The sequence below is a fragment of the Carcharodon carcharias genome, chromosome 2, assembly GCF_017639515.1.
Source record: "Carcharodon carcharias isolate sCarCar2 chromosome 2, sCarCar2.pri, whole genome shotgun sequence".
NCBI classification, from domain to species: Eukaryota; Metazoa; Chordata; class Chondrichthyes; order Lamniformes; family Lamnidae; genus Carcharodon; species Carcharodon carcharias.
In genome coordinates this window covers 134,355,186-134,380,073 of record NC_054468.1, presented here as the reverse complement: position 1 = coordinate 134,380,073, position 24,888 = coordinate 134,355,186, and the positions used below count along the sequence as shown (strand labels likewise).

At 49.4% G+C, this 24,888-nt stretch overlaps 1 protein-coding gene across 6 annotated transcripts in view; it reads right to left on the bottom strand.

The window, feature by feature from the left end:
* LOC121272694 (retinol dehydrogenase 13-like) overlaps positions 1-24,888 on the bottom strand; it is a 98,447-nt gene that overhangs the window by 22,113 nt on the left and 51,446 nt on the right. For all 6 annotated transcript variants that reach the window (XM_041179436.1, XM_041179455.1, XM_041179465.1 and 3 more), the window contains 3 exons: positions 23,004-23,108; positions 20,563-20,775; positions 15,156-15,257 (listed from right to left, as the gene is read on the bottom strand). In XM_041179436.1, coding sequence (XP_041035370.1) covers positions 15,156-15,257; positions 20,563-20,775; positions 23,004-23,108 — 420 coding nt within the window. The remainder of the gene's footprint in view (positions 1-15,155; positions 15,258-20,562; positions 20,776-23,003; positions 23,109-24,888) is intronic.

Genomic DNA, 24,888 nt, shown 5'->3' with positions numbered 1-24,888 from the left:
GGAGCGCGAGGGGGAGAGCGCGAAGGAGCGCGAGGGGGAGAGCGCGAAGGAGCGCGAGGGGGAGAGCGCGAAGGAGCGCGAGGGGGAGAGCGCGAAGGAGCGCGAGGGGGAGAGCGCGAAGGAGCGCGAGGGGGAGAGCGCGAAGGAGCGCGAGGGGGAGAGCGCGAAGGAGCGCGAGGGGGAGAGCGCGAAGGAGCGCGAGGGGGAGAGCGCGAAGGAGCGCGGGGGGAGAGCGCGAAGGAGCGCGAGGGGGAGAGCGCGAAGTAGCGCGAGGGGGAGAGCGCGAAGTAGCGCGAGGGGGAGAGCACAAAGGAGCGCGAGGGGGAGAGCACCAAGGGGGAGGGCGAGAGCACGAGGGAGAGAGCGAGAGCGCGAGCGAGGCTGAGAGCGAGTGCGAGGGTGAGAGCGAGCGCGTTGGGGAGAGCGAGCGCGTTGGGGAGAGCGAGCGCGTTGGGGAGAGCGAGCGCGTTGGGGAGAGCGAGCTCGAGGGGAGAATGCGAGCGCGAGGGTGAGAATGCGAGCGTGAGGGGGAGAATGCGAGCGCGAGGGGGAGAATGCGAGCACGAGGGGGATAATGCGAGCACGAGGGGGATAATGCGAGCACGAGGGAGCGCGAGGGGTTGAACGCGTGAGGGAGCGCGAGGGGTGAGCGCGAGGGGTGGAGCGCGAGGGGGGAGCGCGAGGGGGGAGCGCGAGGGGGGAGCGCGAGGGGGGAGCGCGAGGGGGGAGCGCGAGGGGGGAGCGCGAGGGGGGAACGCAAGTGTGCGCACGCGAGGGAGAAAGCGAGTGTGCGCGCGTAATGGGGAGAGCGAGCGCAAGCACGCGCAAGGGGGAGAGTGAGAGTGCGAGGGGGAGAGGGAGAGTGCGAGGGGGAGAGGGAGAGCGCGAGGGGGAGAGGGAGAGCGCGAGGGGGAGAGGGAGAGCGCGAGGGGGCGAGGGAGAGCATGAGGGGAGAGGGAGAGCATGAGGGGAGAGGGAGAGCGTGAGGGGAGAGGGAGAGCGTGAGGGGAGAGGGAGAGCGTGAGGGGGGAGCAAGCGCGAGGGGGGAGCGAGCTCGATGGGGGAGAAAGCGAGCGCGAGGGGTTGAACGCGTGAGGGAGCGCGAGGGGGTGGGGGGAAGGGGAGAGTGCGAGCGCGAGGGAGCGCGAGGGGGAGAGCAGAAGGGAGCACGAGGGGGAGAATGCGAGCGCAAGGGAGCGTGAGGGGGAGAGCGAGAGCGGGTGCGAGGGGGAGAGCGAGACCGCGCGCGAGTGGGACAGTGAGAGCGCGAGCACGCGTGAGGGGAGAGCGAAAGGGCGGGGGCGAGAGCAAGAGGGTGGGGGGAGTGCGAGAGGGTGGGGGGGAGAGCGAGAGGGCGGGGGGGAGAGCATGAGGGGAAGAACGCAAGTGAGCGTGAGGTGGAGACCGCGAGTGAGCACGAGGGGGCGAGCGCAGTGGAGCGTGAAGGTGTGCGAGGGGGAGAGCACGAAGGTGCGCGAGGGGGAGAGCACGAAGGAGCGCGAGGGGGAGAGCACGAAGGAGCGCGAGGGGGAGAGCACGAAGGAGCGCGAGGGGGAGAGCACGAAGGAGCGCGAGGGGGAGAGCACGAAGGAGCGCGAGGGGGAGAGCACGAAGGAGCGCGAGGGGGAGAGCACGAAGGAGCGCGAGGGGGAGAGCTCGAAGGAGCGCGAGGGGGAGAGCGCGAGGGGGAGAGCGCGAGGGGGAGAGCGCGAGGGGGAGAGCGCGAGGGGGAGAGCGCGAGGGGGAGGGCGCGAGGGGGAGAGCGCGAGGGGGAGGGCGCGAGTGAGCGCGAGGGGGAGGGCGCGAGTGAGCGCGAGGGGGAGAGCGCGAGTGAGCGCGAGGGGGAGAGCGCGAGTGAGCGCGAGGGGGAGAGCGCGAGTGAGCGCGAGGGGGAGAGCGCGAGTGAGCGCGAGGGGGAGAGCGCGAGTGAGCGCGAGGGGGAGAGCGCGAGTGAGCGCGAGGGGGAGAGCGCGAGTGAGCGCGAGGGGGAGAGCGCGAGGGGGAGAGCGTGAAGGAGCGCGAGGGGGAGAGCGCGAAGGAGCGCGAGGGGGAGAGCGCGAAGGAGCGCGAGGGGGAGAGCTCGAAGGAGCGCGAGGGGGAGAGCTCGAAGGAGCGCGATGGGGAGAGCACGAAGGAGCGCGAGGGGGAGAGCACGAAGGAGCGCGAGGGGGAGAGCACGAAGGAGCGCGAGGGGGAGAGCACGAAGGAGCGCGAGGGGGAGAGCACGAAGGAGCGCGAGGGGGAGAGCACGAAGGAGCGCGAGGGGGAGAGCACGCAGGATTGCGAGGGGGAGAGCACCAAGGGGGAGGGTGAGAGCACGAGGGAGAGAGCAAGAGCGCGAGCGAGGGTGAGAGCGAGTGCGAGGGTGAGAGCGAGCGCGTTGGGGAGAGCGAGCGCGTTGGGGAGAGCGAGCGCGAGGGGGAGAGCGAGCGCGAGGGGGAGAGCGAGCGCGAGGGGGAGAGCGAGCGCGAAGGGGAGAGCGAGCGCGAGGGGGAGAATGCGAGCGCGAGGGGGAGAATGCGTGCACGAGGGGGAGAATGCGAGCACGAGGGGGATAATGCGAGCACGAGGGAGCGCGAGGGGTTGAACGCGTGAGGGAGCGCGAGGGGTGAGCGCGAGGGGTGGAGCGCGAGGGGGGAGCGCGAGGGGGGAGCGCGAGGGGGGAGCGCGAGGGGGGAGCGCGAGGGGGGAGCGCGAGGGGGGAGAACGCAAGTGTGCGCACGCGAGGGAGAAAGCGAGTGTGCGCGCGTAATGGGGAGAGCGAGAGCGAGCACGCGCAAGGGGGAGAGTGAGAGTGCGAGGGGGAGAGGGAGAGCGCGAGGGGGAGAGGAAGAGCGCGAGGGGAGAGGGAGAGCGTGAGGGGAGAGGGAGAGCGTGAGGGGGGAGCAAGCGCGAGGGGGGAGCGAGCTCGATGGGGGAGAAAGCGAGCGCGAGGGGTTGAACGCGTGAGGGAGCGCGAGGGGGTGGGGGGAAGGGGAGAGTGCGAGCGCGAGGGAGCGCGAGGGGGAGAGCAGAAGGGAGCACGAGGGGGAGAATGCGAGCGCAAGGGAGCGTGAGGGGGAGAGCGAGAGCGGGTGCGAGGGGGAGAGCAAGACCGTGCGCGAGTGGGACAGTGGGAGCGTGAGCACGCGTGACGGGAGAGCGAAAGGGCGGGGGCGAGAGCGAGAGGGCGGGGAGAGTGCGAGAGGGTGGGGGGGAGAGCGAGAGGGCGGGGGGGAGAGCGAGAGGGCGGGGGGGAGAGCGAGAGGGCGGGGGGGAGAGCACGAGGGGGAGAACGCGAGTGAGCGTGAGGTGGAGACCGCGAGTGAGCACGAGGGGGCGAGCGCAGCGGAGCGTGAGGGTGCGCGAGGGGGAGAGCACGAAGGAGCGCGAGGGGGAGAGCACGAAGGAGCGCGAGGGGGAGAGCACGAAGGAGCGCGAGGGGGAGAGCACGAAGGAGCGCGAGGGGGAGAGCACGAAGGAGCGCGAGGGGGAGAGCTCGAAGGAGCGCGAGGGGGAGAGCTCGAAGGAGCGCGAGGGGGAGAGCTCGAAGGAGCGCGAGGGGGAGAGCTCGAAGGAGCGCGAGGGGGAGAGCTCGAAGCAGCGCGAGGGGGAGAGCTCGAAGGAGCGCGAGGGGGAGAGCACGAAGGAGCGCGAGGGGGAGAGCACGAAGGAGCGCGAGGGGGAGAGCACGAAGGAGCGCGAGGGGGAGAGCTCGAAGGTGCGCGAGGGGGAGAGCTCGAAGGAGCGCGAGGGGGAGAGCTCGAAGGAGCGCGAGGGGGAGAGCTCGAAGGAGCGCGAGGGGGAGAGCTCGAAGGAGCGCGAGGGGGAGAGGACGAACGAGCGTGAGGGAGCGCGAAGGGGGAGCGGGAGCGAGAGCGCGAGCGAGGGGGAGAGCGAGAGCGCGAGCGAGGGGGAGAGCGAGAGCGCGAGCGAGGGGGAGAGCGAGAGCGCGAGCGAGGGGGAGAGCGAGAGCGCGAGCGAGGGGGAGAGCGAGAGCGCGAGCGAGGGGGAGAGCGAGAGCGCGAGCGAGGGGGAGAGCGAGAGCGCGAGCGAGGGGGAGAGAGAGAGCGCGAGCGAGGGGGAGAGAGAGAGCGCGAGCGAGGGGGAGAGAGAGAGCGCGAGCGAGGGGGAGAGAGAGAGAGCGCGAGCGAGGGGGAGAGAGAGAGCGCGAGCGAGGGGGAGAGCGAGAGTGCACGTGAGGGGAGAGCGAAAGCGCGCGCGAGGGGGAGAGCGAGAGCGCGTGCGAGGGGGAGAGCGAGAGCGCACGCGAGGGGGACAGCGAGAGCGCACGCGAGGGGGACAGCGAGAGCGCGAGCACGCGCGAGGGGAGAGCGAAAGTGCGGTGGCGAGAGCAAGAGGGCGGGGGGAGAGCGAGAGGGCGGGGGGGCCAGCGAGAGGGCGGGGGGGGGAGAGTGAGAGGGCGGGGGGGGAGAGCATGAGGGCGGGGGGGAGAGCATGAGGGCGGGGGTGGAGCATGAGGGCGGGGGTTGGAGAGCGCGAGGGGGGGGGAGAGCGCGAGGGGGAGAGGGCAACCGCGAGGGAGCGCGAGGGGGAGAGCAAAAGGGAGCGCGAGGGGGAGAATGCGTGTGTGGGAGCGCGAGGGGGAGAACGCGAGTGTGGGAGCGCGAGGGGGAGAACGCGAGTGTGCGTGCGCGAGGGGGAGAACGCGAGTGTGCGTGCGCGAGGGGGAAAGGGGGAGCGCGAGGGGGAGAGGGAGAGCGCGAGGGGGAGAATGCGAGCGCGAGGGGGAGAATGCGAGCGCGAGGGGGAGAATGCGAGCGCGAGGGGGAGAATGCGAGCGCGAGGGGGAGAATGTGAGCGCGAGGGGTTAAACGCGCGAGGGAGCGCGAGGGGGAGAAGGCGAACGCGAGGGATCGCGAAGGGGAGAAGGTGAATGCGAGGGATCGCGAGGGGGAGAACAGAAGGGAGCACGAAGAAACGCGAGGGGGAGAAAGCGAGTGTGTGCGCGCGAGGGGGAGAAAGAAGGTTTGCGCGCGCGTGTAAGATAGCGAGAGCGCACGCAAGGGGGAGAGCGAGAGCGCAAGTGTGGGCAAGGGGGAGAGCGAGAGCGCATGCGAGGGTGAGGGAAGAGCGAGAGCGCGAGCGAGGGCGAGGGAAGAGGGAGAGTGCGAGCGAGGGCGAGGGATGAGCGAGAGCGCGAGCGAGGGAAGAGCGAGAGCGAGAGCGCGAGCGAGGGAAGAGCGAGAGCGCGAGCGAGGGCGAGGGAAGAGCGCGAGCGAGGGCGATGGGGAGTGAGAGCACGAGCGACGCGGAGAGCGGCGACAGGGGGAGAGTGCGAGCGCGAGGGGGAGAGCAAGAGCGAGGGGGAGAGCGAGAGTGCGCGCGAGGGGGAGAGCGAGAGCGCGAGCGATAGGGGAGAGCGGCGACGGGGAGAGCGCGCGCGCAAGGGAGAGCGCGTGCAAACGCGCGCGAGCGTGAAGAGGAGAGCGAGCGCGAGGGGGAGTGCGCGAGGGGGAGAGCACGCGTGAGCGCGAGGGGAGTGCACGCGCGAGTGCGAAGGGGAGAGCGTGCGCGAGCGCGAGGGGGAGAGCGTGCGCGAGCGCGAGGGGGAGAGCGCGAGCGAGCGCGAGCGAGCGCAAGAGGGAGAGCGAGCGCGAGGGGAGAGCGAGGGGAGACCGAGCGCGAGCGCGAAGGGGAGAGAGAGCGTGAGCGCAAGGGGGAGAGAGAGAGAGCGAGTGCGAGGGGGAGAGAGAGCGAGCGCGAGGGTGAGAGAGAGAGAGAGCGAGCGAGCATGGGGGGAGAGAGAGCGAGCGAGCGCGAGGGGGAGAGAGAGAGCAAGCCAGCGCGAGGGGTAGAGAGAGAGAGCGAGCGAGCGTGAGGGGGAGAGAGAGTGCGAGCGAGTGCGAGGGGGAGAGAGCGAGCGAGCGAGTGCGAGGGGGAGAGAGAGAGCGAGCAAGCGCGAGGGGGAGAGAGAAAGCGAGCAAGCGTGAGGGGGAGAGAGCAAGTGAGGGGGAGATAGAGAGAGCGAGCGAGCGCGAGGGGGGGGGACAGAGAGAGGGAGAGAGAGAGCGAGCGAGGGCAGTGTCCAACTCACAGACTGCACAAATCCCATTTCCTTTGTTACATCCAGAACAGTTTTTGTAGTTTGCCAAAGCTCTTCTGGCATTCTCTCATCAGCTGCCATCTGTGGAACTTTTGAGTTTGTTGCCGATTTCTAAAGCAATACTGCACTGCCTTATCACTGTTAAGCTCGATTACATAGTCATGTCATTAAAAGCTGTTTTGTCTTTTTGCCCACTCAAACCTTCAGTATCACCACTAGCAAATGATCAGTGTCACAGTATGTCCCTAGATATGTCTTACAATTCTTTCGTCGGGATCTCCATAGTATTTCTTCTGCAATGTAATCAACTTGATTCTTAGTTGGCCCATTTGGTGAGGTCCAGGTATATATTCATCTTTAATTATGTTTAAACCATTTGTTTTGGCCTTTGCCAGTTTAACAGTGGTCATCTGTCCAGCCAGAGGCCAGAAGAACCCATTGCTGCCCAAGTCTTCACCACCACAGCCAACTATTTTCAGAGTTCCCGTTGAAGCTGTCCTCTTGGCGTAATGCCATTGGTGGTACTTCAGTCAAGACTTTCACCACTGATGACATAGCCTCAGCAAGCAATCCTCTACTTCTAGATGTTCACCCACTCACCACATTCAGGTGCCAGTTGGATTTTGAAAGAGCTGACATATTCAGGATCAGCAAATGCATTTATGTGAATTGTTCAATGCAAAGCCCACAGACAGCACGGTTTCCCAGTTCTTCCTGTCCTCTATCACGGAGGTCTCCCTCAAGCGGGAGACTCTGAATAAACCTCTAACTCTGTTATGAGTTGACAAAGGGCATCAATTCCAACAAGACAAGTAAAACTCCAGGAAGTAATGGTTTACTGGCCATGTTGTACTCGGCGCTGTGGGACTGGATTGATCCATGCCTGCTGGAAGTGTACAAGATTATGCTTCTGGACAGCAGCATGCCAGAATCCATGAGGAATGGCATTATCATCCTCAAGTACAAGGGGGAAAGGCAGGAAATTAGAAATTGTCACAGTCTTCTGTTTGGATGCCTGTCAGTGTACAGGCTGATGAGCATCTACAATCTGACATTAGAAGCGTAATTATGTCATGGCAAGAGCAAGGTTATGTTCTTTGGCAAGGGTGCAGAGGGAGTGGAAAACATACTCAAGGTCATCCTCATTCTGATGGCGGCCTTTGTGTGTGGCTTCATCAAGTTGTGTATAGATCCTCAGTATGCAAACACTAAGTGTCACTTTGTGCTGAGATTCCATCTGGCCCCAGTGTTGCAAAGGAGGGGTCCGGCCACCTAACAGCTGTGGAATGTTCCAGTCAGTTGGACTGTGCCATACCAACTGTCCTTCATGGAGAAGCTTATGCAAAGAAACACTTTTGGCCACAAATCCATCAGGCAGTGGTCCACACATAACGTCCTCAAGGCCCTGTAGGAAAAAGAGATGGTGGTTCCTGTCTGATCGTTCCCTGAGCAGACTCAAAATCATTTGACAGAAAGCCTCGTCAGAACTTTCAAACAAGCTCCAAGACGTGATTTGGCTCGTGGTGAGAAAGGCCCTCCCCATCAGATCCTTTCTGCATGTCCAGAGTCTCACCCCCTCTGCATGTTGCCCTTGAGGCAGCTGCAGTGGGGAAGAGACTATCATCCATCTCCTTCTGCAGCATGCTTTTGCAAAGTAGGTGTGGAAAGAGATGCAGTGGTTTTTAATCGAGGTTCAACTCAAGCAATTCAATGACCAAGGATTCTGTGCTCTACTGGCTGTTCCAAGGGATGAACCCTGAAACAAACATCAACAGCTGCTGGTACATCATCAACTCTGTGAAAGAGGCTCTTTGGTCTGCCTGAAACTTGGTCTTCCCGAAACTTGGTCTTCCAGTACATAGACCTGTCAACAGCCAAGGTCCAGGACTATGTGCTGAAGGCACAGTAAGGCTTGGGGCAACCATAGCAAAGGCACAATGGGGAAAGCCAACTGTTTAAGGTGCTCCCCACCACCATTACACCGTGGCACTGGAAATGTGTAAAACCCCTCGGTCTGTGTGTTTAACACAACCTGAATATTGTAAACGTAGTGAGGCACCACAAAGTGCCACATACTGTATTGAAAGAACCTGATTTGTTTTGCACTTTGCAATGTCAACTTTGAACGATCATGTAAAGTACTTTTATAAATTTTATGAATAAAGTATTCTTTTGGAAAAAAAAATCCCAGAATTTGTCAGACTTGTAAATCTAGATACATGGCAGCCAAATGCAAAACAATTGTCTGCAAGAGCTGCAAGCAGGAAGGCCACAAGACAAAGGGCTATAAGCAGAGTATATGGTGCAATCTGTGTGGTGAGACAACCCACTTCTCCAAAACCTGCCCAAAACTCAGTGTCATCTACATGAGGTAAAATGGTGCATCAGAAAGGGACAGCAAAAGATACTGCCTCAGAGGAGACCAGCAATCCTCTCCCAGTGATAAAAACATGCGGAAAAGGGACAAGGAAAAGGAAACCAGTGCTGTAGCAAGCTGCCAAATGTCAATACTGTGCCCTGAGCCACCTCCTCAGCAAAGAGTATCCATGGAAGAGGTGCAGAAGAGGGACAAGTGGGAGAGTGTGAGGTGGCTAAGAAGAAAATAACAAAAAAGACCTAAAAGAGAAAACAAACCATCACCCAACCCAGCAGCAAGAAACAGCTCATGTTCTGAACAGCAACTGCTCTTCATTGGAGAAGGAAGGGCATGAAAACAGCCACCAACAAAAAGAGTGGCAAAACGCAAAGGAGAAGACCCCCCCCCACCCCACACCCCTCCACCAGTTGAACACAGCAAAGGGCCCAGGGCACTCCCAACTCCAAAGCACCAAGTGCAAAGAGGCACCCAGCTCCAGGACATCGGGAGCAGCAGGGTGCCCAGCGCAACTCAGCTCCAAGCATCGGGAGCAGTGAAGCACCTAACGCACCTCAACTCTGGAAAGCAAACAGCAGCCACATCCTAAACATGAAAGAGAGGTGAAGGACAGCACCAATTGGAGACAACCCAAATATCCCATTAACACAACCTTCACAATGTCTGTCTGGTGGAACAACCACCAGTGGGAGACCACAGCTTATATCACAGCCCATTGATGGTGGAACACTTTGCAAACACTACAGCTATGCAAGAACATCCCAAGGGCTGGGAACAGAATAGACAATCAGGCTGGGGAAATTTACACATTTTAACTTGGTTTAAAGATTGCTTCTATTAATGTGCACATGGTATTAAGGCCACGACGCAATATATTTCGATCTTGGGGATACCTTGCCACGGTCAAAAGCCTACTTGCTGTTTCTGCATGAGCATGGAATGCTGCAGCTAAGCACATGCAAGCAATGGTCTCCATAGTGGTTCCACATTATTTACAATGTATATTAATTACTTAGATGAGGGAAGTGAATGCTCTATTGCCAAATTTGCAGATGATACAAAAATAGGTGGAAAGGCAAGTGGTGAAGATGACACAGAGTCTACAAAGGAATATAGACAGGTTAATTGAGTGGGCAAAAACTTGGCAGACGGAATATAATGTGGGAAAATGTGAGGTCATGCACTTTGGCAGGAAAAAGAGGAGCCGATTATTATTTAAATGGAAAAAGACTGCAGAAAGCTGCAGCACAGAGGGATCTGGGGGTCCTTGTGCATGAATCCCAAAAAGCTAACATACAAGTTCAGCAGGTAATAGGAAAGGTAAATGGAGTGCTGGCCTTTATTTCAAAGGGAATGGAGTATAAAAATAGGGAAGTCTTGCTAAAACTATACAAGGCACTAGAACATCACACCTAGAATACTGTGAACATTTTGGTCCCATTATCTAAGGAAAGATATACTGGCAGTGGAGGCAGTCCAGAGAAGGTTCACTAGGTTGATTCTGGGTATGGAGGGATTTTATGAGGAGAGGTTGAGTAGGTTGGGCCTGTACTCATTGGAGTTTAGAAGAATGAGAGGCGACCTTATTGAAACATATAAGATGCTTAGGGGACTTGACAGGGTAGATGCTGAGAGGTTGTTTCCCCTTGTGGGAGAGTCTAGGACCAGAAGGCATAATCTCAGAGTATGCCCATTTAAAAGAGATGTGGAGGAATTTCTTCTCTCAGAGGGTAGTCAATCTGTGGAATTCTTTACCACAGAGGGCTATAGAGGCTGGGTTGTTAAGTATATTCAAGGTTGAGATAGACAGATTTTTAATCAGTCAGGTGATCAAGGTTATGGGGGAAAGGCAGGAAAGTGGAGTTGAAGATTATCAGATCAGCTATGATCTCATTGAATAGCGGAGCAGACTCAATGGGCCGAATGGCCTACTTCTGCTCCTATGTCTTATGGTCTTATGCCTTCAATTTGGTCAAAAGGAAACAATTGTTGTTCATCTGTCCTGGGTCTTCTGCTGCTGTGGCGGTGGGGGGGGCGCAACTTCATTCCCGAAGTTAAGGAAGCAGTGGAAGGTCACCTCCTTGTAGCGAACGTATTTGACAGAAACACCTCGCTTTATCGTGTGCACCCCTGCTCTGAAGGGCGAGAGGCTGGCCATCTTTCAGCAGCTTTCAGTGCTGCTGGCGACGTGTAGATCGGTCATTCTAGGTGGTGACTTCATCTGCATTACCGATGTGGATAGATGATCCAGCAGGGTTAACAGCAAACTGAACACTACATCCAGACTCCTGATGCAAAGCTGACCAATGTCTTCAGCAACTCTGCAGATATAGATACACCTGCTTGAGGCAAGACAGGTCAAAAGAACAAAAGAAATGGGAACAGGAGTAGGCCATTTGGCCCCTCAAGCCTGTTCCATCCACCATGGCTGATCTGATGTGGCCTTAACTCTATCCTGTCTGTCCCCCATAATTCTTGATTCCCTTGTCAATCAAAAATCTGTCTAATTCAGCCTTGAATATATTCAATGACCCAGCCTCCACTGTTTGCTGGCGAAGAAAATTCCAAACACCAACAACCCTCACAGAAGAAATTCCTCTTCTTCTCAGTCTTAAATGGGTGCCCCATTACTTTTAAACTTGTTCTAGATTCGTTCACGCAGGTCCTGTTCTGTGATAAATAATGTGCATATTAAAAGGTTCTTTAAAAGTTCTTAAAGGGACTGAGCACAGAAAATAAATCTGGCCCTGCACACAACAGCCAAAATTTCAAGGTAGCATTGAGCCAGCTGTGGCTCTTACTGCAGATTCATAAGAATGTGGGTTCAGGTCACAGCATGAAATTCTAGGCTGTGACCACCATTCTAGGATAGATTTCCTGTGTGTGTCCCAAGCGCTCACAGTCAGATCCACCCGACATCTAGCTGATGGTTTTTCTCTGAGCACTGTCTTCTGCTGGCCAACTGTCACCTACAGGAAGACCAGAATGTTTGCAGAGGAATACTGAAGCTGAATATGAAACTGCTGACCCCAGAAAACGTGGAGGAACTTGAAAGGGATTTAAAAGGTTGGAGAACAGTGAAACTCCTTCTTGAGTTCCAGATGTACTTATGGAAAGTGATCTTGCGTTGCTGTACATGGCATATATTTGGTTCCAACCCTGCTCCTGCACCATGATGATCACCTAAGCCATCTTCCACTTTGTCTGGAGATTGAAAATGGACCATGTCCACAGAGACACCATGAACAAATCTCCACGTGAAGGGAGAAAAACATAACCAACATTTCCCTCATCCTAGTGGCCACCATTTTTGTGTGGTTACGTCAAGCCGTGTGTAGACCCTTGGTCACCAAGCTTCACTGCATGCTGAGGTTCAATCTGTACCTGATGTTGAGTCAGTGGGTCCAGCCACATTGCCGTGGAATGCTCCATTCAGTTTGACTGTGTCACCTGGCCCCCATGGAAAAGTCTGTGCACAAAAGCACCTCTGACCACAAGTCCATCAAGCAATGGTCCACATCTAATACCCTCCAAGTCCAACAGGAAAAATGAAATGGTGGATCCTGTTGGATGGTTCCCTGATCAGACTGTCAAAGTCATGTGGCAGAAAGCCTCATAGCCAGAGTTTTCAAACAAGCACCAAAGTGTAGTTTGGCTGATGGTAAGAAGGAGCCGCTCAATCAGATCCTTCATGCACACTTGGAGTCTCAGCACCATGTAAACCTCTCAGACTGTATGCACCCACCAGAGAATATTTGACATGAAACTTAGATGTAAATTGTAAATATAACCTGTAATTCTAAGTATAGTGAGGCACTTCAAGAGTGCCACATACTATATTGAAAACAATTAAACTACATTACTCATGTAGTGTCAAATTTGAACTATTATGTATTTTTACAAATTTTATGGCTAAAGTATTGTGCTGTATGGTGCTATCCTACTGTAAGAATCCTGGGAAATCTCTATATGGGTTCTGTTGCCAACTGACAAAAATGAACTCAAATATAATGGCTGAGTGTATACTTCTTTAATTGAATTAATCTGAGTAATCTTACACTGAACTGTATTTTTAATTCTGCTTGTAATTTGCCCTGGGTAAAAGAGGCTGAGAATTGACGTGATGGAGAATTATGGTTTGAGCCTTCAGTGATGACCCTGAAGGTTTTGGAAGGGACCAAATCATAAAAAGTAAACTTTAGCAGAAATGTTGCAGTGTGTGCAAACAGGCTGTCTTCTGTGTAAGAGCTAAAGGATAAACACCTTAGCAGAACCTCAGCTGCCCAGACATGTGTAGTGCCAAGACAAAATAGCCTGAGTACCAAGGCCACCATGCTTTTTCTTGCTTAGTCAAACTTGGCATGGAATGTTTATGAGCTGATAGGCAACTGAACATGGGAAGCGACAGATCTTGAGAGTTTGACCTGGCTTGTGAGGGCAGATTTTTAAATTACATTTTTGTAATTGGGCTGTTTAAATAATGGTGAGATAAAGATTAGGTTAAATTGGTCTCCATAAGCTTTGCTGTGGTAAAGAAAGTATAAGAGGAGATTCCCTGAGCATAGAAATTGTAGAGGTATTATGGGTCACACTGACTGATGCAATGGTGGCTGGGGTGTGACCAGGGAGTAGTTACATGCCAATCACATTGCTACCCAGGGGACAATGGGAATACTATTGCGCTTTGATACTACTGCTCAGACATTAGTACATGTCAAGTCTTACTTATATTTAATAAAATACAATCACTGTCACTAATAAGGGTTATCACTCGAATAATTTCAGAACTTGAGAATAAGGGGTCAAAGGGTTAATTGGCTCTGATACGCCAAAGTTCCAACACTACTATCTTTAGCTTAGGGCAGCTGCTGTAAAGGTGCAATGGGGATAGGCCACTTTCAGCCATAGTACACTGAGGGGCTGGAAACTGGGTAAAACCTCTTAGACAGTATGTCTGTCATGGTATGAATCTTGTAAATATTAATTGCAATTTTTAAAAATTCATTCATGGGATGTAAGCTTTGCTGGCTGGGCTAGCATTTATAGCTCCTCCCTAGTTGCCCTTGAGAAAGTGGTGGTGAGCTGCCTTCTTGAACCGCTGCAGTCCATGTTGTATGGGTATACCCACAGTGCTATTAGGAAGGGAATTCCAGGATTTTGACCCAGCAACAGTGATATATTTCCAAGCAAGTGATTTGGAGGAGAACTTCTAGGTGGTGGTGTTCCCATTCATTTGCTGCCATTATCCTTCTAGATGGTAATAGTTGTAGGTTTGGAAGGTGGTGTCGAAGGATCCTTTGTGAATTCCTGCAGTACATCTTGTAGATGGTACACACTACTGATGCTATGTGTCCGTGGTAGAAAGAGTGAATGTTTGTGGATGAGGTGCCAATCAAGCAGGCTGCTTTGTCCTGGATGGTGTCAAGCTTCTTGAGTGTTGTGGGAGCTGCACTCATCCAGGCAAGTGGGGAGTATTCCATCACACTCCTAACTTGTGCCTTGTAGATGATGGACAGGCTTTGGGGAGTCAGGAGGTGAGTTGCTCGTTACACGTTTCCTAGCTTCTGACCTGCTCTTGTAACCACAGTATTTATATGGCTAGTCCAGTTCAGTTTCTGGTCGATGGTAACCCCCAGGATGTTGATAGTGGGGAATTCAGTTATGGTAATGCAATTGAATATCAAGGGGCGATGATTGGATTCTCTCTTGTTGGAGCTGGTCATTGCCTGACACTTCTATGGCGTGAATCTTACTTGCCACTTGTCAGCCCAAGCCTGGATATTGTCCAGGTCTTGCTGCATTTGGGCATGGGCTGCTTCAGTATCTGAGGAGTTCAAAATGGTGCTGAACATTGTGCAATCATCAGCGAACATCCCCGCTTCTGACTTTATGATGGAAGGAAGGTCATTGATGAAGCAGCTGAAGATGGTTTGGGCCGTGAATGTAGTGAGTAACAAGAGTATTGAATGAAACTGATTTGGTTTGCACTTTGTAATATCTACTTTGAACGATTAAGTAATGTGCTATTATAAATTTTATGAATAAAGTATATTTTGGGGGAAAAAAAAGACTAAAACTATCTATAACTAAAGGATATGACATTTCTGTTGGGGCCCAGCCCATTAATTTTGAGCACCAGTGAACCAGACTGTTTAGTTCTAATTTATCGTCAGCGATGACTTGCCTCAAATGAGACTCGAGTGAAGCCTTGTGTGCTACTCTTGGCTGTGGAGAATAATAGAGTATGGACATATCTCTATTGTTCCTAACTGTTGCACCTATGTCTTCAGTCATATTTGTCGAATTCATCAGCCAAGACCAGTTTAGTTTAATCCCCTGCCAAGCACATACCAAAATGCCTTTGACATAGTGTAATGTTCAGGCTGTTGTTGGAATATTATGCATTGTTGCTTCAGCCACTAGTGTACAAAATCATGCCCCATAATGTAAATGGGCTAAATTCAGAGTGCCAGCAGACTCAAAACACTAGAATTGCTACTACCAGGAGCCAATTTGAGCAGTATTCCACTTGTAACTGGTAAACTTCAAACAGTTAAAAAAGCATTTGCTGTTTTGAAAACTACAGCCATGTACATATTTAGGTGATGCTGGGGCTGTGCTGTGCTATCTAATTTGGCTTTTCAATGCCGACAACCATAGTACACACTTCAAAACATTTACCAGAAAGACTCTTGCTGCTTAGAAGGTGAAATAAAAGTAGTCACCATCACTTACCCAATACTGTATTAGAAAAATTTGATTTATGCATTCCTGTGTGTCTGCCAAGTTCTGTGTTCGTCACCCCTGGGTGCACAGCATTGACTGTAACCCCACTTCCTTTGTTGAAAAAAAAACGAAGACAGGTTTGTTATTTTAATCTGTGAAAATAAATTTAAATCATCAAAAATGAAAAAGTGTGTGTTCCTCTTGATGCCTTAGTAAATTAATCCAGCAAGTAGCTGAGACACTCAATCTGGGTGATGCAGTCATATAGCTCGATAGCTTTCACCAACAAGGTTCACACATGAATAATACTCATTACTCGCCCTGGGAACAGCCAGGTCAAATTATAGTGCCTCTGTTATGAAAGGCTAACAAAATGCAGTCTAGGGATTAAATCTGGGATCTTTCTGGTTTATATGGCTTAGAGTCATCCCACTTACTAATTGAGACTTTAGGGGAGTTCACAAAACATGTTTATGCTGTTTAATTTTTTTAGTAATATAAAGGAGACTGTAGGTTTTCTACTGGCATTGATTTTGAATAGTGTCATGGAATCTCCCCTCCTCTGTTTCTATGATTTCCTATCTCTACTTTTCTCCTTCCCTTACTCCTCCACATATGTCTCCTTCCCGCTCCATTTCTGGTTCCCTCTTTACGCTCTTTTTAATTTTCGTTCTAAATCTTCCTACTATTTGTTATTGCTTACCCATTTGTCTTTGAAAATTTCGGTGATGAGAAACATCACACCAGAACCTGGGTGAACTAGAGGCAACAGTATTGGCAAGTGGGGCAGTGTGCCTTGTGGGATAGAATGGTCAATATGTTACTGTATGTTAGAATACATTGAGTGTTTAACAGCCTTCAAGAAATCAAAGTTTGGAGTTATAAGTTTGGACATGCTCAAAATCTGTAGTCCTGTGTGAGCCTTTTTAAGGGCCAATTTGAATGATAGCCTTCCAGTCACAAAAACACCTGTTGACCATTACCCTTTGCTTCCTGCCACAGCCAATTTTGGATTCAACTTGTCACTTTCCCTTGGATACCACTGGCTCTTACTTTGCTGACCAACCTGCCATGTGGACCTTACCAAAAGCCTTGCTAAAATGTATGCAGAGTATATCAAATGCACTACACTCATCCTTATTACCCCCTCAAAAATTTTAATCAAGTTATTCAGACATGACCTTTCCTTAACAAATCCATGCTGATTATCTTTAATTAATCTGTGCCTTTCTAAGTGATGATTTATACTGTCCCTCAGAATTTATTCCAATAATTTGCCCACCACCGAGGTTTGGCCGATTGGCCTGTAATTACTTGACCTATCCTATCCTCCCATTTAAACAACGGTACCACATCAGCAGTTTACCAGCCCTCTGGCATCAATCCTGTAGCCAGATAGGATTGGAAAATGAAGGTCAGAGCCTCTGTTATTTCCCTTGCTTCTCTTAGCAGCCTAGTATAAATTTCATTCAGGTGCTTTATCCACTTTCAAAGATATTAAACCCTGCAATATTTCCTCTCTTTATATCATCCAATGTCTCACACTATTCAACTACAATGCATGCATCTTCCACCTCTTTTGTGAAGACAGACACAAAGTATTCACTAAGAACCATGCCCACATCTTCCTCCTCCATTTACAAGTTCTTGTTTGGTCTTTAATCTTTCCCTACTCTTTCTTTAATTATCCTTTTACTCTTTGTGTAGTTATAAAACATCTTTGGGTCTTTCTTGATTTTATTTGCAACATTCTTTCATACCCCTTCTGACTGTTCATCCTCCCCCCTCAAACTGTTTTTCAGCTGCTCAATGACATCCTTGACCCTAGCACCAGGGAGGCAACATACCATCCTGCAGTCACATCTGCAGCTGCAAAAAAGCCCGCCTGTTCCCCAAACTATTGAATCCCTTATTATTGCTTTTCTGACCTTTCTCGTTCCCGTCTGTAAGCTGAGCTACGGATGGTATTGTGGAGTAGGCTCTGGCTGTACTCCCCAGAGGAACGATTGTCCTCACCAGTATTCAAAGCTGAAAAATGGTTAGAGCAAGATGCTCTTGGAGGATTCTTGCACTCTACCTGTCCTCCTTAGCTACCTGACAGCCTCCAATTCCCTCTCTGCCTGCACACTATGAAGCTGCATGGTGACGCCTACAGAAACATGCTATCCAAGTAACTTATAGCCTAGCAGAAGCATTGCAGTGACACCAGCTGCTGTTCAAGCTCAAAAACCTGACACTTCCTGCATATGTGGTTGTCCAGGGTTGTCAGGTAATCCAGGCTAATAACTTTAACTCTTTCCCTCTGAAAACCCACCCTTCCTAGCCTCAATACTGTTGTGTGTTTCTCTCTTTACTCTCAAGTGAGCAGCATGCTGGCTGATACAGGCTAAAATCAGTGACGGATCACATTGCACAATTAAAATGTCAAGAACTGGCTTTCCTAATAGTTTAGTGGGTAAATGCATTAACCTGCATAAACAAAAAAAGTATTGGCCTGGATTTTCCTTCCTCAATAGCGGTGAACCCTGAGAAGTTTGCCATTATTGAGGGACTAAAGAACACTGCAACGTCCGGCAAGCTTGCTTATGATGAAATTTAGAAGTTGTGCTCTCCCTGAAAGGGCTCCAAAGAAGCTCAGGTCGATGGTCCTGCCGTTCCTGTTCTTATAGCAGCAGGGACCATTTGTTTGAAAATTTTACCCATTCATTCTCAATTTGCACAAATTCTTCCATGTTAAAAAGTTAAGGCTGATAATCACCGGCATAAATCGAAGAGTGAGCCCTACAAATACTTATGTCCTCATCCACAGAACAAACAGATGTTGATTAAAGTATTTTCCATGATTCCCCTGGCACTTTACCCCACCACACCACAGGCACCCTGGCTCCTCTCTCCCTTGGCTCCCCTGACACCCACTACACCCCCCGTCCAGCCCCTTGCAACGCTGTTCCAGCAATGCTCTGGTTCTCCTCTACCCCACCAACTCTGCTCCAGCTCCACCCACATCAATGTCGGAAACAGAACTTGATGGAGGGGAAAGTACATGCAATTGATAAGTATGAGCACAGTAATCGTTCGTGGTATCAACTGAAATTTACTTACAAGAGGCGTGGCTGTCTGTTGCCTTTGTGGTAGGATATCTGCAGCAGTGTTTACAAGCTACCTAGTCTCAGATGAAAGCATAGGCACTAGTTTGGGTTGTGACTTTGAGAGCTGTTTCTGAGACCTTTTGAGAAAAGGATACAGCCATTGATTGGCTGAAGACTTCTTTGAAGGGTAACATGTTGGTCAGAGACTACATTTCACAGATTGATATTGGCAGGGTTCCAGTTAGTGTTTGGGGCTCACAGCTAACAGCTGCAAGGGTGAATTGCTATGCCAGCTTGGCCTTCCATAAGGCCATAAGACATAGGAGCAGAAATTAGGCCATTTGGCCCTTCGAGTCTGCTCTGCCATTCAATCATGGCTGATAAGTTTCTCAACCCCATTCTCCCGCCTTCTCCTCGTAAACTTTGATCCCCTTACCAATCAAGAACCTATCTATCTCCGTCTTAAATACACTCAATGACCTGGCCTCCACAGCCTTCTGTGGCAATGAATTCCATAGATTCACCACTCTCTGGCTAAAGAAGTTTCTCCTCATCTCTATTCTAAAAGGTCTTCCCGTTACTCTGAGGCTGTGCCCTTGGGTCCTAGTCTCTCCTACTAATGGAACCATCTTCCCCACGTCCACTCTATCCAGGCCTTTCAGTATTCTGTAAGTTTCAATCAGAGCCCCCTCATCCTTCTAAACTCCATCAAGTTTAGGCCCAGAGTCCTCAAACGTTCCTCATATGTTAAGCCTTTCATTCCTGGGATCATTCTCGTGAACCTCCTCTGGACCCTCTCCAGGGCCAGCACATCCTTCCTGAGATACGGGGCCCAAAATTGCTCACAATATTCTAAATGTGGTCTGACCAGAGCCTTATAAAGCCCCAGCAGCACATTCCTGCTTTTATATTCTAGTCCTCTCGAAATAAATGCCAACATTGCATTTGCCTTCTTAACTACCAACTCAACCTGCGTGTTAACCTTAAGAGAATCCTGGACTAGGACTCCCAAGTCCCTTTGCACTCCAGATTTCTGAATTCTCTCCCCATTTAGAAAATAGTCTATGCCTCCATTCTTCCTACCAAAGTGCATGACCTCACACTTCCCCACATTGTATTCCATCTGCACTTCTTTGCCCATTCTTCTAACCTGTCCAAATCCTTCTGCAGCCTCCCCACCTCCTCAATACTACCTGTCCCTCCACCTATCTTTGTATCATCTGCAAACTTAGCCAGAATGCCCTCAGTTCCTTTATCTAGATCATTAATGTATTAAGTGAAAAGTTGTGGTCCCAACACTGACCCCTGCAGAGCTCCACTAATCACCGGCCATTTCAGTTATTTTTTTATTAATTTATTAATTTCCAGTTAAACAATGTTTCAATGCAACCTGTTTACAAATCTCTCCATGGCCTTAGACCTCCCTATCTCTTTAATCTTCTCCAGCCCCACAACCCTCTGAGATATGGTGGGTAGTGGTAATGTTGCTAGTAATCCAGAGATCCAGGCTAATGCTCTGGGGACATGGGCTCAAATCTCACCATGGCAGCTGGTGGAATTTGAATTCAGTTAATAAATCTGGAACATAAAGCTAGTCTCAGTGATAATGACCACGAAAATATCTATCTTCGATTGTCGCAAAAACCACCAGGTTCACCATTGCCCTTTATGGAAGGGAATCTACCTACATGTCTAGGTCTACATGGCCTGCATGTGACCCAGCAATGTCAGTTCAAATGCAGATAGAGATGAGCAACAAATGCTGGCCTTGCCAGTGACACGCACATTCCATGAAGAATTTTTTAAAAAATTCTTTAGTTCTGTCCTACTGAGCACCCCTCATTTTAATTGCCCACCATTGGTGGTTGTGTCTTCAGCTGCCTAAGCCTAAACTCCAGAATTCCCTCCATAAACCTCTCCTCCACTGTACCTCTCTTTGCACCTTTAAGGCATTCCATAAAACCTCATTTGCCTTAATTTCTCTATGTGGCTCAGTATCAAATTTTGCTTTATAATGCTTCTGTGAAGTGCCTTGGGTTATTTTATTGTGTTAAAGATGTTACATAAATATAAGTTGTCTGTCTTTTTCTATGAGGAAAAGAAAAATCTTTATTTTTATATATTCAAGGAGTGTAGAAAAATATGTCACCATGTTATACTGTTAATTTATCTACCTTAGTTAAATAAAACCAATTATTCTAAGGCCTATGTCTCAAGTTAAGAAGAGTGTGTATCCAATGAGCCATTCAAACAGAGGGGTATTACACAGTGGTATGTCATACATCTTCGTAGTCATCGAATAGCATGATCAGCTCAACTCAACTTACCATGAAGTCTTTTAGCCAACTCCTTTGTAAACAATATGTTTGCAAGTTTACTTTGACAATATGCTGCCTTTGTGTCATATTTTTTCTTTTCCCAGTTGAGATCATTGAAATCAATTTGCCCCACTTTGTGAGCTAGTGAGGATACGTTTATGATGCGGCCGTTTCCAGAGTTCTTCAGCTTCTCAAGCAACAGATTTGTCAACAAAAAATGACCTACATTAAAAGAAAATAAATCTAACATCACTAAGCTTTAAGAATAACACTTTAATGATAGAAAAGCATTAATCTGCTGAAAGGGGTTACCACTTGTGCCTATGCCTCTTTAAAGAAAATCTCACAAACAAGCAGTTTCTCATTTCATAGTTACTATCAGCTTTTTCCTGCTAGATTTTTTGACATGCTGTAAATTGTAGGCATAGCCCCGATTTTGAAAATGTCAAAACTGTTAAACAGTTGCTTCTTTGATTTTGGTACTAACAGTGTGAGTTGATGATTCATTCTATGCCCCGATACTATTGCACAATTTTGGAATTTTAAGAAATTGTATTCTGTAACACTTGGCTAAGAAGAAGTCAGAACTTCAGTTGAAGGAAATAACTTGAAGATAAAGGTATGATTTCTACCAAAGTAGAAAATGTCAATAACCTGAAAGAGCAAATGTGCTACCCAATTAAAATGCAACATTATAAGAAGCCTCCAAGCCAGTCAGTAACATGTCTGCAACAAACAAAGTGCTTTTTAAAACTTCCACAATTCAACACCATGTCTAGTTCAGCCTGATGCTAAGATGTTAGAAAGCCCATACAGCATGCTGGACAGAGATCTCACAGCTACTAATGAGAAGATGCATCTCCAGCAATGGTACAACACAGCACCAAACGATAAACATGTTGATAACACTTTTGGTGGGGAGGGTTGTGGGAGCTTCCTGATGGCTTAGTGGTAAAAGGCACTGTGGTCTAACCTTAAGCCCAATAGAACAGAAAGTCCCAAGTTCAATTCATGATTTAATCTCAGCCAGGGCAGCATTAGATGTACAGCAATCCAGACCAGAGCCACAGTGTTAGAAAAGGGGAAAATACACATACAGAACCAGGATTGTCATATCTCATCACTATCTGGTAACCTTTACTGAAAAGCACTTGTATACAAGGACAGAACCAGGTGTGGCTGCCAAGACATTTCTGAATAGCCTTATGGCACTCATGCCTAGGTACAGACAAGAATAACATTCACTTGGACAAATTTTCAGAGATTTCGAGGCACCTTTTGATTCTGAATCAATGCATGAAGCGCGCGGGGGGGGGGGTGGTCGTGTGGTGGGGAAGAGATGTATGCCAATTATTACAGGCAATGCTAAGGTTTCAGCGGGAGTTGCCAAAAACTAAGTAATCTTATGTGCCTTCCTGACTGCTCACTTGACTCAGCTGAGGAGAAGGGGCCAATTATCTCAAAGCCTACCAAACATTAAAGGATAAACCACCCAGACACTAGTGATAATACAAGTCAGTATCATCTGCAGTTCCTTCTATGCATGCTCAACTTTAGACTCACGCTAAACAAATTCAACTACTGTACCACAAAACTTTAATCATTTAAAAAATTTATAGTGCTTTTTACACATGCACGTTTGCAAATGTTCTGCAACTCAATTGGAAAATTAATACACTTCACATTGAAATTTTTCAGACCCTTTCAAGCTTAGTACTGTGATAATATAGTTTCTTCAAACACTCCATCTGCACTTGACACTGCCCTAAAAACAGATTCTATCAACAGTTTGTATTTGATAGGTAATTTATTTTCAAATGGTGATGTATTATGAAAACTTGTATTTTGCCAATAGACAAAGCTTACAATCACTCGTCAGTTTCACTGAGCTTGAACATAAAACAAATTGCTGTCCTAGAAATATCTTAGGTTGAGAATTGCATATTGCTTTCCCAGAACAAATACACATATTTACTTTATTAATTGATTGTTTCAGTATTTATATGCAAAAGTGGTATTTTGTGATCAAATTTACTGCGTCTTTTCAAATGTCTTTCACTAAGGATCAAGTTTATTTTAAGAGTGAGATTTCCTCATAAATGCAAATAGAGAAGTGGAATTCTAACCAACCACAGGAAACTGCCAACAGTTCTCCACATAGTGACTTTCCAATATTAGCTACACCATTAAGCTGAGTAGCAAGAGTAATGAAGGCATGCCCCAACAGAAGAAAAAAACACAAGTAGTAATAAAAAAGGGAGTAATTTTGACCTAATGATAATGGAAAATTAAATCAGACTGGATGCAAAAAGCATAACCAATTCGATTTTAGGTTAGGTCAAAATTATTCCCAATGAAGTTTTTCCCCACTCTCGAATGATTTTATGTGGAATAAAGTGAGAGCAAGCTCATCAACACGCATAAAGCTAAAAGATGTCTATAGAGCTTACCAAGGTGATTTACACCAAATTGCATTTCAAATCCATCTTCTGTTTTCCAGTAAGGACATCGCATAATACCAGCATTGTTAATTAACACATTTATATGCTCTTCCTCTAAACAAAGAAAAATAAACAGGAGTTTTGAATTTCAGGCAAACTTACAATGCACTCTGCAGTCGTTTTCATTGCTAATGAGATGCAAACTGTACCCTTAAATGTCATGACAGTGGCAATTCAGTATAAACTCTGATGCTGTACATTTTCCCATCAGTCCTTGAATAAGTTCTATTTATCAGCTAAGGAATTATTTCATTGAAATCCACAATGGGACTGTTTAAAGGTTTTGTAGATAATTTGTTTTTAAAGTTGGACATTGAAGTCAATATATGTTTTACAAAAAGATCAGAGGGCTACTTGTATATATTAACATATTTTAGACAACACAATATCATTAGGGTTATGGTTATATAAAAAAGGGACAATCAAGCATAAAAATACTCAACTGGAGAGTACTAATTCCAGTGAGTTGAAAAGGGATCGGACCCTAGATCAGAATGAATGATTGGCAGGTAAAATAATAGATGAGCAACCAGAAGCCTTCACTGAGGTGATTTTTTGCATACAGACTAAACACGTTCCCATGAGTGGCAAAGGAAGGGTGTTCAAAGCTAGAATGACTAAAGGTATAGAGATTAAATGAAACAGGAAAAGGAGACTTTAGAAAAATGTCAGGTTCGTAATACGATACAGAACCAAACTGAATAAAAACAAAAAACTGCGGATGCTGGAAATCCAAAACAAAAACAGAATTACCTGGAAAAACTCAGCAGGTCTGGCAGCATCGGCAGAGAAGAAAAGAGTTGATGTTTCGAGTCCTCATGACCCTTCAGCAGAACTGGTTGAAACCAAGGAGAGGGGTGAAATATAAGCTGGTTTAAGGTAGGAGGTGGGGGGGCGGGGGGGGTGAAAGAGAGAGAAGTGGAGGGGGGGTGGTGTGGTTGTATGGACAAGCAAGCAGTGATATGAGCAGATAATCAAAAGGTGTCACAGACAAAAGAACAAAAGAATACAAATGTGTTGAAGTTGGTGATATTATCTAAACAAATGTGCTAATTAAGAATGGATGGCAGGGCACTCAAGGTATAGCTCTAGTGGGGGTGGGGGGGCATAAAAGATTTAAAAATAATGGAAATAGGTGGGAAAAGAAAAATCTATATAATTTATTGGAAAAAACAAAAGGAAGGGGGAAGAAAAGAAAGGGGGTGGGGATGGAGGAGGGAGGTCAAGATCTAAAGTTGTTGAATTCAATATTCAGTCCGGAAGGCTGTAAAGTGCCTAGTCAGAAGATGAGGTGTTGTTCCTCCAGTTTGCGTTGGGCTTCACTGGAACAATGCAGCAAGCCAAGGACAGACATGTGGGCAAGAGAGCAGGGTGGAATGTTAAAATGGCAAGCGACAGGGAGGTTTGGGTCATTCTTGCGGACAGACCCAAGGTGTTCTGCAAAGCGGTCGCCCAGTTTACGTTTGGTCTCTCCAATACAGAGGAGACCGCATTGGGAGCAACGAATGCAGTAGACTAAGTTGGGGGAAATGCAAGTGAAATGCTGCTTCACTTGAAATGAGTGTTTGGGCCCTTGGACGGTGAGGAGAGAGGAAGTGAAGGGGCAGGTGTTGCATCTTTTGCGTGAGCATGGGGGGGGTGCCATAGGTGGGGGTTGAGGAGTAGGGGGTGATGGAGGAGTGGACCAGGGTGTCCCGGAGGGAACGATCCCTACGGAATGCCGCCAGGGGGCTGAAGGGAAGATGTGTTTGGTGGTGGCATCATGCTGGAGTTGGCGGAAATGGCGGAGGATGATCCTTCGAATGCAGAGGCTGGTGGGGTGATAAGTGAGGAC